General features: G+C 40.3%; 1 protein-coding gene across 22 annotated transcripts in view; it reads left to right on the forward strand.

Annotated features, from left to right (window-relative positions):
- The window catches only part of KMT2C (lysine methyltransferase 2C), a 255,472-nt gene that overhangs the window by 58,325 nt on the left and 179,775 nt on the right, over window positions 1–17,372 (forward strand). For all 22 annotated transcript variants that reach the window (XM_084859346.1, XM_084859347.1, XM_084859349.1 and 19 more), the window contains 2 exons: window positions 8,018–8,106; window positions 14,483–14,621. In XM_084859346.1, the coding sequence (XP_084715472.1) occupies window positions 8,018–8,106; window positions 14,483–14,621 (228 nt within the window). The remainder of the gene's footprint in view (window positions 1–8,017; window positions 8,107–14,482; window positions 14,622–17,372) is intronic.

The raw sequence follows: 17,372 nt of genomic DNA on the forward strand, positions 1-17,372 counted from the left end.
GTATGCTCTCACCCTACCTATTCAGCCTGTACGCAGAACACATCATGCGACATGCTGTGCTTGATGAAGCCAAGGCTGGAGTTAAAATCGCTGGAAGAAACATTAACAATCTCAGATATGCAGATGATACCACTTTGATGGCTGAAAGCGAGGAGGAGCTGAGGAACCTTATGACGACGGTGAAAGAAGAAAGTGTAGAAGCTGGGTTGCAGTTCATCCTCAAAAAAACCAAGATTATGGCAACCAGCTTGACTGATAACTGGCTAATAGAGGGAGAAAATGTGGAGGCAGTGACAGACTTTGTCTTTCTAGGCGCAAAGATTACTGCAGACGCTGACTGCAGCCAGGAAATCAGAAGACATTTACTTCTTGGGAGGACAGCAATGAGAAATCTTGATAAAATAGTGAAGAGCAGAGACATCACACTGACAACAGAGGTCCGCATAGTGAAAGCGATGGTCTTCCCCATAGTAACCTATGGCTGCGAGAGCTGGACCATAAGGAAGGCTGAGCGAAGGATGATAGATGCTTTTGAAATGTGGTGCTGGAGGAAAATTCTGAGACTGCCTTGGACTGCAAGAAGATCAAACCAGTCCATACTCCAGGAAATAAAGCCAGACTGCTCACTTGAGGGGATGATATTAAAGGCAAAACTGAAGTACTTTGGCCACATCATGAGAAGATAGGATACCCTGGAGAAGATGCTGATGCTAGGGAAAGTGGAAGGCCAAAGGAAGAGGGGCCGACCAAGGGCAAGATGGATGGATGATATTCTGGAGGTAACGGACTCGACCTTGGGGGAGCTGGGGGTGGCGACGGCCGACAGGAAGCTCTGGCGTGGGCTGGTCCCTGAAGTCATGAAGAGTCGGAAGCGACTGAATGAATAAACAACAACTAACAGCTAGAGACTTCCTTTCTGAGCAATAACTAAACTTTGACTGGGTTACTTTTAACTGTATGTGTCTCTTTAAACTGTTTATTTAATTGCAGTCACAGACCAGCTGCTAGAAATACAAAATATAAATCAAGCTGAAAAATACAAGTAGGTGTCTCTTAATCCCTTCATGATTTGTTTACAGGCTGTATGTGTCAGGGTGGACACTGAGCCCATAGAACCTCAGAGCAGTTCTGATTCTGAGGAGGAACAGCCGTCCGCAGGAGTGGAGCGCGCTCATCCCTCCCAGGCCCTGCAGCTGGCAGAGATTTCTCCGGCCGGCATTCCAGACATAGATAGCAGTCCTGGGAGTGAAAGAGCGTGGGAGGAGGTCTGGATGGATGCTCGACGCAGACGCAGAGAGCGACAAGCTATGGAGGGCGCAGAAAGGAGGTGTAGCGCCCGTTCGGCGCGCAAGCAACGGTCGCGTCCAGAGGACCCAAGGGAAAAGGGGAGGGACTCTCCCTAGCCCGTAAGTTCAGGGTCTGCAAGTGATTCTCATTCAAACGGGGACCAACTGTTTCCAACCCGGGGCATAGATTACTCTGCTGTTCATAGCTTAGTCGCTGGTGATAGAGTTATTAAGTTGTAAAAGGAATAAAGCCTTGAAAAGAATTCTTTGTCTGTGACTGGAGTTGGCTACTGGAGTAGACTGAAAGAAGCCAGCTAGGGCCTCCTGACAGCATGTTACTGGTATATCATTGTACTTTGGCCTGCACTTATGTTTATAAAGGTGTACAGAGACTTTTTTTTAGTTGATATTTCATTTTGCTCCAATTTCAATTAATTATGTTTGTTTAATTATACTTGACACTTTTTGATATTAAAAATAAAACTTTATAGTACATCGTTGTAGAAGAAAGCCTAATTCTTAAAAAAAAAAAAAAGCCTAATGGACATAAATTCCCAACTTGGTATTATAGTGAAAATAATTGTTATTCATTAATCTGCGTGTCAAGAGCTTTCCAATGAAGTGTGTTTCATGAGAATCGGTCAATGGGAAGGCAGTCAAAATGGGATAACCAACTAACTCCCAACTTTGAATTATCTATATAAGGTCATCCAGGATTTGATCCTGGCTGAAGGAGCCAACTTGGTCTGCATTACTCTAACCTGGGAGTTATCTGTTTGTCCCAGCTGTGCTCACCTGGGTACTCAGTGCAGCCCCAGCATGGGCTCACAGATAGGAGAGGAGAGTGACTGCAATAATCTAAAATCTCCCTTTCCACACTTCCTGTATGGAATCAATTTTAAACTTTTGAATTTGATGCTCAGCAATTGTGACTGATTGGGAATTCTCCTGGTGTACCACTCACCCCACTGCCCAACAGTCTCATGGTCTTGAGGTTGGTGTTTAGGATCTCTAAGATGTAGGTTCTGGGAGACTTCAACATCAGTACTGAGGCTACATTGTCAGGGGTGGCTCAGAATTTTATGGTAGCCACCCAGCATGTCATTGGCCCAGTTTGCTGTTCTACTCTGGGCAGGAGAATGGTGGTATGGAAGTGGGGGAGTTTTCTTTGATTTTCTTGTTGTGATTGGATCATTTTGTGGTAATGTTTAAGCTTGCTGCAGTTTCTTTCCTATGTAGAGGTGGGGGACCAATTAGAATGGTCTCTGATGGATTCCTGAGAGACTTTGGGGAGTTTCCTGTTGAAATGGCTCATGCTCCTGACAAAGCCCTAGCTATTCTGTGGCATACAGAGTTGGCTTGCAAGTTGGTAATTGCTATTAAATACCCTCTCCCAACGGGTAGAGCCCAAAATTGTTATGGAGGAATTTAAGTTGTTGAGGTCAGAGGATGTTGACAAGATACTTGACCCTTGCCCATCTTGGCTAGTGACAGCTAGCGGGGAGTGGGTTGACTGGTTGGGTCCTGATGGTTATAAAAACCTCCATGCATGAGGGGGTGGGTAGTCCCAGCCATACTTGGAGGCACTTTGTGTGACCACTTCTGAAGAAAGCCATGCTGGGCCCAGAGGACTGTGCCAGCTACCAGCCAGTCACCAATATATCCTTTTTTGGCAAAGTGATAAACTCAACACAGCCTTGGAGGGCACTGATTATCGAAAGCAGCTTTCCCCAACCTTTTGGACTACAACTCCCAGCATTCCTGATAATTAGCAATGCTGGCCAGGGCTTATGGGAATTGTAGTCCAAAGCATCTGGAGGCACCAGGTTGGGCAAGGCTGATCTAGGCCTATTTCAGTCCTGTTCCAGGCCTCAAATTAGTACAGGAAGGTTTGGTCACCCTGATAACTGACCTATTCTACGAGAGAGAGGTGCAATGCTTTTGATTCTTCTGGACATCTTGGCATCTTCTGATATCATCAACCATTGTATTTTTCTGGATCAGCTGTCTGGGATGAAAGGAGTGCTGAGTTGCAATGGTCCTGTTTGTATTTTGGCCATCTCCATAAAGTGGTGATGGGGGGTCTATTGCTCAGCCCTTGCTATTGTGTTCTGCAGGGCTCTATTTTGGCCCCATGGTATTCAATACCTACATGAAGCAGTGGAGTGAGATCATCTGGAGATTTGGAGTCAGTTGTCATCAGAACACTGATGAAACCCAACTCTATTTCTCTTTTTCATCTAACTCTGGTAAAGCTGTAGAAGTGCTGAATAATTGGGTGTGATCAGCAATGGAATAGATGCGGGCCAATAAAATCTCAGTCCAGACAAGATGGGGTGGGTAGCTCATTTGGTCGGGGGGTGGTGGTGTTGTGTATGTGGTTGCACTCCCCATGAAAGAACAAGTCAAGTCTGGAGGTGCTGTTTGACCAGGCCTTATCTTTGAAGGTCTAGCTGGTCTCTATGGCCTGCAGTAACTTTCACTAGCTTAGGGTGGTTATGACCCCTCCCAGACAGAAATAGCCTGGCCACAGTTATCCATGTGCTGGTAACATCTTGCTTAGACTATTGTAATGTGTTGAATGTGGAACTGACCTGAAGATTGTTCAGACATGACAGTAGAGGCAAAATATGGCAGCACTATTGCTAGCTAACAGGGACGGAACATACAGAGTGTATCATGCTACTTGACTGCTACATTGGCTGCTAGTTGTTTCTGGGCACAATTCAAAGTGATGGTCTTAACTTACAAAGCCCTAAATAGCTTGGGATGACTGTTTCAAAAGGACCACCTTCTCCCATATGAACCTGCCAAGGTACTGAGACTGGACTTTGTGGCCCTACATAAGAACATAAGAGCCATGCTGGATTAGACCACGGGTCCATCTAGTCCAGCATTCTGTTCACACACTGGCCAACCAGCTGTTGACTAGGAGCCCACAAGTAGGACATGAGTGCAACAGCACTCTCCTACCCATGTTCCCCAGCAACTGGTGTACATAGGCTCACTGCCTCTGGTGCCATCAAAACTAGTAGCCATTGATAGCCTTTTCCTCCAGGAATTTGTCTAACCCCCTTTTTAAAGCCATCCAAATTGGTGGCCATCATTACATCCTGTGATAGCGAATTTCATAGTTTAACTATGCGCTGTGTGAAGCAGTACTTCCTTTTATCTGTCCTGAATCTCCCACCAGTCAGCTTCATGGGACTACAGCACAATCCCAGGTTTTGTAACCTTCTCTCATAGGGGAGATGCTTCAGCCCCTTGATAATTTTAGTTGCCCTTTTCTGCACTTTTTCAAGCTCTACAATATCTTTATTGGGGTGTGGTGACCAGAACTGTACACAGTATTCCAAGTGTGGTTGCTCCATAGATTTGTATAAGGGCCCTGCTCCATGTCGCTCTGCTGTGAGAAGGGTGGAGACTGAAGACAGGACTTTTTCCGTTGTGGCATATTGTTTGGAACAATCTTCCCAGAGAGGCTCACTTACCACCATCTTTTCTCTTGCTTCAGTAAAATATATTTATTTGCTCAGGCTTTTTAGGTTTTTTAGTCTTTTGGCATTTGTAGCTTGTGGTCTTCTGTCTGCTGTGGTTTGTTTGCTGATTTTATTTTATGCTTTTATTTGTAAACTGCTTAGAAAGCCACAGCTGAAGAGCAGCCAGCTAATACTTGTAACACTGAAAAGAAATATTTGTCCAAGTTGGACATATTGACCTGGTTCGCATGTCATGGCAACCCACCATGGGAACCTGGCATGGTTTCTGCAGGATGGCTTATTTTTCACAAAGAAGCCACTCTGAGAACCCATGGCTTGTTATAGGGTTGTTCATACCCATAGTGGCTTCTTGTGTCATCCGAACCCAGCGGGGCGACTTAATCGTGGATTGCTGGGAACGCCTAGAGAGCCATCTGGCAAGAACAGCAAAATACCTTGCCACTTCTTCACTATCACTGCTGCCATCCTCCCTTATCCCTTCTCAGTGCCCTCCACTCTGTGCTCCTAAAAACAGAGAAGAAAGGACCCTGGAGAGTGTCCCAAACAAGCTTGCAATTAAGTTTTTATTTTTATTTTTTAATTTTCAGCCCTGCACAACTGCACAGGAGTCAATATTTACTGTTAAGAAATTTCAGTAAATTTCCCCTCCGTGTTACTGCTCTGCCATGATATTTGCATATGCTTAGTGATCCCGTTCACTGCTCTGTAACCCATATGTGTATGTGACAGCTAGCAACAGGGGGAAGCAACAAGCATGAAGGATGGGGGAAGCTGAAAGCTGCTGGCAGCTGCAGAAGGTGCTTTGGGTGCGGGTGTTCTTACTTCAGTGTAATGTGAAGCAGCCTTTAAAGAAAAGGTGTTCGCTAGCAAGGGAAGCCTGGAAATAGAGCGTGAAGAGGGGAATATCAGTATGCTGGGCTAAATATCAGACAGATGCTCTCATGCAAGAGCACAAAACCGCACACACACACACGGTTGCGAATGCATTACCATGTTCATAAGGCTTCAGAAAATTAATTCCATTTGGCAATTTGATGCGGGGGGGGGGGAGTTTCCCTCAGGAGCCAGCAACCCCAGTGGACCAGTTGCGGAAAGGGTGCTGACGTAGGGTCCAAGGAAATGAGGCGTTCTGCCACAAAGGCACCTGGGATACATGCCAGAGCCAGTGGGGGGATTGAAGGAGGAAACAAGCCATGGCAAACCACAGAGTGCCCGATTGTCTGCCAGGTTAGTGAGAACAACCAACCCATGGTGGCCTATTCTCAGGGTGGCTTGGTGTGACAGGTGAACCTGCCCATTGTGTTAACCGTCTTTCAGAGCAACTTTTTTTATATCTCCCTCTTTAAGTATTAGGAATCAATTATACAATTGTATTGCTTTAGATTATAGAACACTATACTATTTCTTCACATTGTTTCATAAACTAAAATCAAATTAAATCAAAGTATAAATATATTCTTCTGATTTCTATTTTGTAATTTTTTTCCTAATGGTGCTATTTTAAACCTGTGCAGTAGTTGGAAAGTCTTTTGTAGTAAATGCAAAAGAGGAAAATTGCATGAAAACACCAGATGTGGGTATGTTCTCTATTGAAAAGAAGTAATTATATTCAATTAGTTCAAACCTGTGATTTTGCTAATGTTAAATGCATTGCTTAAAATGTGTTTAGGAGAGGGGGACACAGTTGAGAAATCATCAGTGTGGCACATTTCAAAGGGGTATGTGTGTGTTTCACTTCTTTCCATATTAATAGATTCACTGTAGGATGTAAATACAAAAGTTTATATAACCTGTGAAATAAACAGAAGGAAATATTTTAATCTAACCACCTGATGGTTTTCTATAGGAGGTAGTATATATGACAATTTTGGAGTAATTGGATACCATGTTCTAAAGTGCCATTTTAATCCTTGGTTGTGCCTCCTCTCTTTAATGTACATAACTGGTGTACATAGGTGCTAGAGATTTTATGATTAGAAGCACTACATAACCTCTGCTCCTTATTCCTTTTTGAGAATTTAGACTATTAGATCACACTATCTGCCCTTCCCATAGAATAAGAGCAAAATAAGTTCTTATACATACTTGCCATCATTTACTCTTTAATAACTTTTTTCAGGCTGAATAAGCATGTAATACTTCTCCACTCACCATATATTATTTTCTCTTGGCTTTGTCCATGTGAAATAATAATCTCAGAATTAAAGTATGACTGAAAAGTTTTTTCAGGAGAAACACAATATAATATTGGGAAATCAGGTGGGGGGGGGAGGTCACCCTAACAAGATGGCAGCCTGAGCCATCCTTCTGTGCCATCAACAAAATTTTTGTCACGGAATGATGCTTAAATGCAAGAATTTTTTTGAAATTATCAGCATTGTCTCTGGGATGTGTGCTGGTAAACTGAGATAGACAACATAAAACTTGTTTTAGAGCCAAGAGTGGGGCAACCACCTCGGAGAGAAAGAAACTGGCCTAATAATGAGAAAGAAGGCGCTTAAATTGCCAAAAGAGGGCTCTAACTCCATGGCAGAGATTATTCATGAGTTGCTAACACCTCTGACAGGAGTGGGTAGAAACAATTTACCCATTATTGCATAAGTACTTGCACTAATAATTTTCATAAATCTGCTGTTAGATTAATATGTCGCTAGATTAATCTGGGTAGGTTAATCTTTTTAGCCAACCAGAAGGTTTTGTAATTTATTAATTTATTTAAATGTTTTAGGACTACTTTTCAGCTTTCACATTATGGCCAGGATCCACACAACTGTTCAGCTAGTTACCCACTTGCAAGGAAGCTTTGGACTTGAGTTTCTTGAACATCTGCTAATCCCCTCCTCCACATGGGAAACTGCTTTTGAATCAGGTGACTGTCAAAAGCAGTTTCTGATATAATGGGTGCAGGTGGATTGCTGTTTCAATAAGAAAAGGAGTTCCATTGTATGAGCCAAAGTGTTTTGGTATTCCTAAACTGGTTCTTTGGATCCCAGCCTACATGTTTTAGATCAGAAATATTCGTTAGTTAATAGCAAGTGAAGTGGACAGGTATGAGCAGATGGATTAAAGTGGTACATATCAATCTTGTCATATATTCTATCCGTTTCTACTTTTAACACTTCTAAATTCCACCTCATTGGACACTACGATTAATAGAGTGATTTCCTTGGCAGTTTTAAACTAGCGCTTTTTAAAATATATCATGAACAGTCCCTTTCTTATATTTCATAGGCCTCGAAGTAGAGGAAAACCTGCAGTGGAGGATGAAGACAGCATGGATGGGTTGGAGACAGCAGAAACAGAAAACACTGTGGAAACTGGTAAAGGCATATATAATAGCAGTGCTTCCTTTTTAGAATGTGACAGTTCTAGAGTAATCAGGTATAGAAATGTGCTTTAAAAGTGCTATTTTAATGGGGTATTTTAAACAGTCTTAAAACTAAAGGGAAAATATAGAACATTAAAGGAAGGACAAGTTACTAAGACCACATTTGCACTTCATTAGAAATCAGTGCAACTTTTTAGTCTCCTCCTCAATCCTCATGATCCCAGGTACTTCGTTTTCCTTTGTCCTTTGGTGCAGTCCTACATTTGGCATTGTGTGTGCACAGGGCAGTATGTGGGAAGATTCTAGAATTTGGGCAGAAGCCAAGACACATGCCTTTCTGAATGGACACACATTAAGAACATGTGCTGGTGTGTGTGAATCCCCAAGCAATCTTAATGTTGTGTTTTTTCCTGACTGCTACAAAGTAGCAGGAAGTCCTGGCTTTCAGGCCTTCAGCAGAGATCTTTTCTTTTTCTTCTCTTCTGGTTAATTACTATTCCCTCAGTAAAGTGAGTGAGTGGAGTGGCTTTTTATATTCATTAGGTTTTACCCCCTATTTTTTCTTACCAGTTGTGCACTGTGGGGAGTGAGATTCAAGAGGTCTATTCTCCATGAAGGGAAAGTTCCCAGCCTAGCAGCCGCTTCTGCCTTGAAGTCTTGCATACTGTTGAAATGTTTGAAATCTGTCAGGTTACTCAGGAAAGCAATTTGCCCATATAACAAATATGGAACCCATATTTGCCCATACCCTCTTTCCTTTTGGGTATAAAGTACAACAAATTTGCTTCAACCCCTGATTTGATATCCTAGTTCACCACAAATTCTGTTCATATTTTATTTAGTATTTATTTAATGCATTTATGAATCTCCCCTCCAACTAATAGGAACTCAAGGCCTCAGTTATACTTAAGGTCAATGGGAAAATGTGGATGGAGGACATTACAATTTATATTTTTGTAACTGAGGTGACTTTTATTTTCCAGCTTTTTTCCTTGAAAACTGACACATTAAAGCTGAGAATAATTAAGTTATTCAGGGGTGAAGCCTTTCAAAAATTGTAAGGTTTGTTATGTGATACCATTGTGATCTTTGAAACATATTGGGTTGAATCCAGGTATAGCCATAGTTCCGGTAGACCCATTGAAATCAATCACACTTAAGTTAGTCATACTAACTCAAGCCTCAATGACTTTCAGTTGGTCTACTCTAAGGAAGACTAAGTCTGGATCTAACTCATACTTTTCATTTTTCCTGTCTGCTTTGTGTATTTTTTATTACAGTTGATTAATGGAGTATACGTCGATAAAGAGTTGGTTTAAATTATAAGAAAGTAATCACTCTAGGATAATTTGTATCCTGCATCATTGACCCTAAAAAGGACCCTCAGAGCAGCTAACAAAACTCACAAACGTGTAAAATCATATCACAATAATAATATTAATTCAGCAGTAATATGCCAGACAAAAACCTAAAGCTGCAAAACTATCAAAAGAACAAAGAAAGTAATTAGATACAGAAAATATACTATAAAAAGACTGCTTAAACAAGGCTGCTTCAACTTGCTTCCTAAATGTGCAAAGTGAAGAGGTTTGTGGAACTTCCCAGGGCAGTGAGTTCCCTACTCTAGGCCAGGGGTAGGCGAGTAGTGCCCTCCAAATTTTTTGGACTACAACTCCCATAATCCCTAACCATTGGCCATGCTAACTTGGTCTGATGGGAGTCATAATCTAAAACATCGGAAGGGCACCATGTTGTCTATCCCTCCTCTAAGCACTGCTATAGAGAAAACTTGCTTCTGTGTTCCTCTCCTTCATGAGGAGGTATCTGTGTAAGGTTAGCTCCTTAATTATTTTCAGGAATATATTCAGTTCACTTCCTTTCGAATGTTTTATCTGAGAACCTTAGATTAGTCTGCTGTAATGCAGTAGATGATATTGATGGCTGATAAAGATCACTTCCAATTTAAACCTTGTTAGATAGATAAAATGTTTTGAAAGAATTCTTCTTCACCACCATTGTGTCTTCTCAGTGTTGTTCAGCACAGCTTTTCCAGGTAGTTAGAAGCCTGTTACAATCAGGTCCAGAAAGAGAAATGGTTGACCCACTTGTTGTGACATATTTGCAAGACACTTTGAAAATAAAGTCACTCACAACACTTACTCATCCATCCATTCATTCATTCAAGAATTATTGTACCCCACCTTTCCTCCAAAGGAGCACAGAGTGGCATACAATATTAATAAAACAGGTAGCAATAAAACAACCATAAAATCACACTATGATTTTAATTCAGTTCCATTAGTGGAAGTGTCCAGAGCACAGTTTGGTGCTGTTTGTATTGGATGAGCTACAGTTGTTGAGGTCTAAGGATGTAGACAAGGTGCTGGGGTAGGGTTGGCTGGCTGGCCACCTTGACCCTTTTGGTTTATTACATCTAATAGGGAGGGGATGTTTGAATGGGTCCAGGAGGTTGTAAATTCCTCTTTGAGAGAGGGAGCAACATCAGCCTCTTTAAAAGAGTTCTGCTTAGACTATGTTTAAAGAAATCTAATCTGGACCCAGCGGATGTTAACAAATATAGGATGGTGGCAAATATCCCTTTCCTGGGCAAACTGTTTCTAGATCATTTCAACTGGGCATTACATCTGGATTATCTTTGCTGAGAAAGAGATGGGGGAATGTGACCCTTTTGATTCTCCTAACCCTCCCAGTGGCTTTCGATACCACAATCATGGTATCCTTATGGATAGATTGTGTGAGTTGGGAATGGGACGTACTGTATGGATGTGGTTCTCTTCCTACCTAGATGGTTGAGTCCCAAAGCTGGGGAGTTATTGCTTTACCCAGTGGCAATTAGGTTACAGGGTTCCACAGGGATTTTTAAAAATCCTCTTGTTCAACATCTACATGAAAGTGCCATGAAGGTTTATCCCAGTTGAGTGGTGTTCAAACTATATTAGATAGGTTTGCACTCCCCCTAAAGGATCAGGTTCACAGTTTGAGGGTTAAGATTGGAGAAATTCCTGTCAGTGATTGTCAGACCTGGAGGGAAGTCACTCTGTTCCTGGGGTGCATGCATATCTACTTCCCTGATTGCTGTGCCCAATCTAGTTGTATGGCAGTTAATCTAGCGATGTTTGATTAGGTGATGGGCCTGGGCATGTGACTGAATGCTGTTGCCCTCATGGCAAGATTACTTGCTAAATTCACTTGGTTCTGTAATGTCTCCAAGCCTTGACATGCTGAGCTTCTAGGCTGAATTCCTTAAAGTGAATACACCATATTCTGCCAAATATTGGAGCGGGGGGCTGTCTGTGTGTGCTCTGTGCCAAACAGCTTGCCAACGTGCTGGTTTTATAGTGATCTTTTGCTGTATCCTTGTTTTTATGCTAATCTTCTCCTGGGTTTTGTAGGGTTTATGCTGGTTGTATTGATACTCTGTTAAATCGGTTTTGATGATCTTTGTTCTTTTTGTGTTATTGATTTCATAAGTTTTGTAATCCACCTAGAGGACTTGATTGATGGGTGGTATAAAAATGTCATCAATAAATATCTCTTGAGTGTGCTATTTGAAATTTAATCTATTTATTTAGATTAATTTCTATATTTTTTAATAGTAAATATTCAAAGCTACTTACAAAACAGGGCAACAATACAATATTTAGTCAATTTTGGCTTCTGAGTTTTAGCTATAGATATTTTCAGCAAATTTGTGTTTGAAATATTGGTTGTTGCCACTGTTGTAATTGAATTTTATACTGTAATTATTAGAATCTAATCCATTAATCATTCTCTTTTTTTCAAATCCTCACAAATTGCTTATCTCTTATTTATAGACAGTAATCTTTCTAGTCTTTGTATCCTCTGTACATTTTGAGATCATATTATAACTAACAAGATTTCAAAACTGAAACATTTTATATATCAGATTAGTGTTACCACTGAATGTTGTGGGAAACATCTTATGATAAATCCATCAACATTAAAGTAATTCTTTTTACAGCATCCATCTGTATTCTCCAGTACAGCTCATGGTCTATTTTGTTTGTCCAAAACCTATTAGTGTTTTCTCCCTACAATGTAGAAATTTCAAGTGTCAATGTCTGAAAATAGATATGATAAGATTAGCTGAAAGGATTAATTTAAAACCATATCCCTGACAAACATATTGTAGTGGTCAACACAGTGTTGTCTATCCAGTTGTATTCTGATCAGTCCCATATTTGTGACTATCAAATAATCTGTCTTTCCTGATATTGATTTAGTGTACAGTAGCCTTCATCCTGTTCAAACTAGCAAGCCACCTTTTTATAAACTGAGCTAAAGAAGAGAGCTTTGCGTTAGATAATGTAACAGACAGGTTTCTTATGTGGCCATTCAAGGTGTTGTCAGTTTCTTTCTCTTGAGGGTCTCAAAGTTTCCTTTGATTATAGAGATCTGTTTGTTTATCCAGATCAATAAAAAAAACAGCCTCATTGTACTTTAACCATATTGCATGCTGCTTTGTACTTCCTAACACCGCATTTCATTTTTTTAGTACTGTATCTCAGAAATCATTGTCGCTTGCATTTTGGTCTGGGTAGCTCTTCAGCTTCATTCCTTGGATGACTTTCACTTGAATGCTGGTATGTCTTGGCCTGTTTCCATCTTCCAGGGATATGAAGCATTCAGGTCAATTTACAAACCCTTGCTATTGGACCAGAATTGTTTAGGTTCCCTGACCCTGCAAAACATGATGGGCTTTTCCTATGCTGATGCCTACCTTATGTAATGCCCTGTCAATTGAGGCTTGTCAGGCTGTATCATCTGATAGGTGGCTGGCAAGAACGTGGTTTAAAAAGGTGCTTACCTGATTTTTTTTTTAAATGTATCCCTAGTTTTGGCTGCTGTGCTTAGAAATGGTTATTGTTCTTCTGTTAATGTTGTGGTTTTATGATTGTTCCTATTATGATAATTTTTTAATTTGTTAGAGTTCCTCTTGGAAATAAGGTGGGATGTAAAGGTTTTTTAAAAATCAAAATAAACAAATATAAATAAATTGCAGCATAAAGGAATATTTTCTTATTACAAAACATGCATGCACATTTCCTTTAGTAAGTAAATAGTAAACTAGTAAATATATGCCAGTTTTATTCTGCTCACTTGCTCTTCTAGTTTTTTTTCTGGTAAATGCTTTTGCATTCACATAGAACAACAGTTTATTTTAATTCTGTACTACCAAATAGATGTTTCCATACCAAAGGTTTTGCATACTGTGTAATGTTTTGCCTTTCAACAGCTTGAAAAATCAGTGTCTTTTGTATCATTTTAAGCAGTTCTTATCCTCTTTGCTCCAATGCAATTGTTGCCAGTAATATGGCAGTTGGCTTCTTCTGTCACTCAAAATATCATGAAATAATCCATGTTTTATGGCATGTTTGTGCTACATTTTAAATTGTACTGTATTTTTAGGTACAGTTCATTTTAACAACCTGTAGTGTGTGCTGCTCACTTTAACTTGTGTATCCAAATCTATAATAGACAGCAGGCTACTTACCTCTGTTTTGGTAATGTCAGTTGATAAATGCACATGCTTTAGTTCTCTTGAAAAGAGTTTCTTTTTAAAAGTTTCTTTTAAAAACTGCATGTATACAGACTTTGCTGAAATATTACCTTTTTAAATATTCAGATTTCAGTTCCAAGCAAAATTCCTTTGAAGCACTAATTCAGTTATCTTTGCTTCATGCTCCACTACCTCTGTGTACCTAATAAATACACAAATATTCTATAGATCTATGAGCTGAAAATGGACATCCTTGCCTTCTCCCCATCACATTCTCTCCAGCCCCCTGAAAATGTTATATAGATGGTTGGCTCTGCCTTCTGAATATGGTAGGCTGTGATGTGAGGGGCTAGGTGTGATCTATGAAATTTGGGCAGATGCTGTGCTTATATGAGGTGCTTCTACCCAAATTTCAGGGATCCCACCTGTACCCCTGTACCACAGTTTACGCCATTCAGCAAAGTTCACTGACCTTTTGTGTGGCAGTTTTTGAGGGGCTGGAGGGGCTGTTTTGGGAAAGAGCAGGCAGCAAAGTCCGCCAGCCTAAATGCAGACATCTAAATCTGAATCCAACCCCTTGTCTATGCTAGTAACATAGTGACATTTATATTTTAAACTGCTATTATAATGAGAGAGGTTAAATATTGAAACACCTTTAAAAACGTGCTTAAAATATAGGCATAATCATAGAATTAAATTATCAATAATACTGAGAGCAGGGTAAATCCATTAACATAGGCGTTGTAATAGTGACGTTTTTGAAAGTAAGCAGAATAGGACATTTAAAAGTGGGATCTATAATCAACTTACTCTCCTTCTCAAACAGAAATCAAGGAACAATCTGCAGAGGAAGATACCCAAACTGAAGTGGATGGTGACAAGAAGCTAACACCAGTTCTTCAGCGCTCAGTGTCTGAGGAATCTGCAAGCTCCATTGCCTCTGTTGGTGTTGAAGCAAAAGCCAGGTTAGAAAGACAGATGCTTAGTCAGTGGTGGAGGAAGAGCTAGAACCTAAACAAATGGTGCAGAGGATGTTGGAAGTACAGCTTTTCCATCATTGTGCTTCTGGTAGGAAGCAGTAGCTTGTGTTAGCAGATGTTATATTTGAGACCGGTGGCGTAGTGTGCAGGAGGTATAGGAGTGGGAAAATATTTTTCATATGTGTCTTTTGTTAACAAATTACACAGAAATGTATCAGTATTATATGATATTAACTCAGCTTAAATACTTTTGGATATTTGTGTGTGGATTTAATATCACCAAAATGTAAATCCTTTATTTTAATGACATACAGTAGTAACTGCCTTATACCATCTAGCTCAGTGTTGATCGCTTTGACAGACAGTGGCACAAATGGATCACAGGGCTTCTGCTTGCACAACAGGAGTTTTCCTTCCCCTTCTCCCCCTGCAGCCCCTGTAAATATACTCTGGATGGTCCAGATCTGGAGAGTGTGCTGGGGACTGCAAAGGGGGGGATTCGATCAACCAGCAGTATCCATTCTACAGACAGAAGGACACCACTGAATGAAACCTTGAGGCAGAGTCTTTCCTATCACCTACTATTTGATCCTTTTAACTGGAGAGGCCATGGAATTAATTCAGAGTATGTGATCTACACTGGAGCTATGGTCCTGCACCCCAAATACATGTGCCTTTCTTTACAGTGTTCTGTTAATTCCTTCTAGGGATATAATTCTTAAAGCACTTATTTCAGAGTAGTTCCATGGCAGATGGAATTTACTATATTGAGCTTCACATTTAGTTTAGTTTCATATTTTCTATTTTGAGGAACCTTGCCTTCATTTCTTCTTTGTTGGAGGCCTAAGGCTGCTGTATTACATAAGTATAAATAAATGATATTTAAAAGCACACACACTGTTTGCTAGTTATTAGAAGTCCATGTAAAATGTATTCACTACACTTGTGTTGCAAGTATACCACTAATGGAGTGTGGTTCAGACTTCCCAAACTGGAATTTTAGCAGACCACCAGTCATTTTGAAACTCAGTGTATCTCTTTTAAAAAAAAAAATGTCTTTAATTCTCCCAAAGCATTATAGGCTTCCAAAACCTGCTCTACAAATTACCAAAGTTTACCCAGAAGTAACTTGGTCACCAGAGTAGTGGATTTCAGTTAAAGTACAATTACATTTTTAAAATCCATTTATCAATGCCTAGAGCTCTAAAGAATAATTAAATGTAATAATGGCCCCATTGTTCTTATCTCAGTAAAATACAAAGTGATGAATAGCTGACATGTTAAGTATTGCTCATTGGCCCATTTAAAAATATTATTCTGAAGACTAGATCCTGCTGGTTAGAGAGTCTCATGCATCCCAGTCACTTCATTGCCTGCTGAAGTAAAGTGTTTTGAAGGCTCTCAGTAATGAGCAGGATTGCTGCACATCAGAAAGAAATACTGAATTATGAAAAAAGCTTTTAAAAATATTTTAAATACATCAATTGATAAATTTAGTTTTTGCCTGTTCATAGTAGGCAGTAAAATATTCATAAGACTCAAGGGTTAAGGATGTATTCCTATGCAAACTGATTAGGGAGTAAGTCCCATTGAAATCAGCTAGTTCTGAGTAACAGTGGATAAGACTGGGCTGAAAACATTGTAGCACTTTCTGTCTGTTCAGAACACCAGGTAAAAGGATCACCATCATTTTCCAGAGATAATGCAATGGCGAAAATCTTGAAGCTCTTCTAAAAAGAAAATTGTTTCTGTGCTTTCTATACCAAGCCCAGCTGTAGAATTTCATCTTTTAGTCTGGTGTGTGCTTGTGTGTGTGTCAGAGAGCGAAAGAGAGAGAGAGAAACAGAAACATTAGTGGGCCTCTGCTGGAGTTGAACAAATGTTTGTAGCTACTTAGGCTTATCAAAGTGAGAGAAAGGAGACCCCATTCTTTGCCACCCAAGTTTATCCACTTTGGAATCTGGGTGTCTACCTTTGCCCTGCCTTACATGCAAATGCTAAAGGATTTATGCTCATGTGCTCTTTGCCTAGCTGCACTCAATACCTCCCTTCAATTTATGATATTTGGGGCAGAATTAGTCATTATAACTGCTCAGACGTTCTCTAAATAATCTGGCTCTGTATCTGATATTTTGAAAGCATGAACAAATTCCGTCACCAGCAGCTATCTTCTATTTGATGGTTGATGGCCACTGATAGTTTTGTATTGTACTAAAAGCATTCCTTCATGCCTCCCTCAATTTGCTAATTCTATTTTGGCTCAGGATGTTTCTATTTAGCCATTGCAACCCCTCTCACATTTATCTCCAGTCATCTTTTCATATGTTTAATGTTTTATGCAGTTTGTACTTTCATTATATACTTCTTCTTGGATTATATTTGATTTGTACTTGAACTGTTGGTTAATATTTAGTGTGTGGATATGTGTAGGGCCAGTAGCTCAGTGGTAGAGCACATGCTTTGCATGCAGAAGGTCCTAGGTTCAATCCCTGGCTTCTCCAAGTAGGGCTGGAAAAATTACTGCTTGAAACTCGAGAAACCTGCGGCCAGTCAGTGTCGAAAAGTCTGGGCTAGATGGACCAGTGGTCTGACTCAGTATAAGGCAGCTTCCTATGCATGTGTGCCTGTGTGCATGAAAGAAAGTATGCACTTCTTTGTGTGGGGGTGAAGGGAAGGAGGAGTCTCCTGCTAAAGTAATATTTAATATCCTTAATCCCAGCCCACAATGGGATACAT

The sequence above is a fragment of the Heloderma suspectum genome, chromosome 5 (assembly GCF_057233095.1).
Source record: "Heloderma suspectum isolate Gila_16-S chromosome 5, 16-S_ref, whole genome shotgun sequence".
Lineage (NCBI taxonomy): Eukaryota > Metazoa > Chordata > Lepidosauria > Squamata > Helodermatidae > Heloderma > Heloderma suspectum.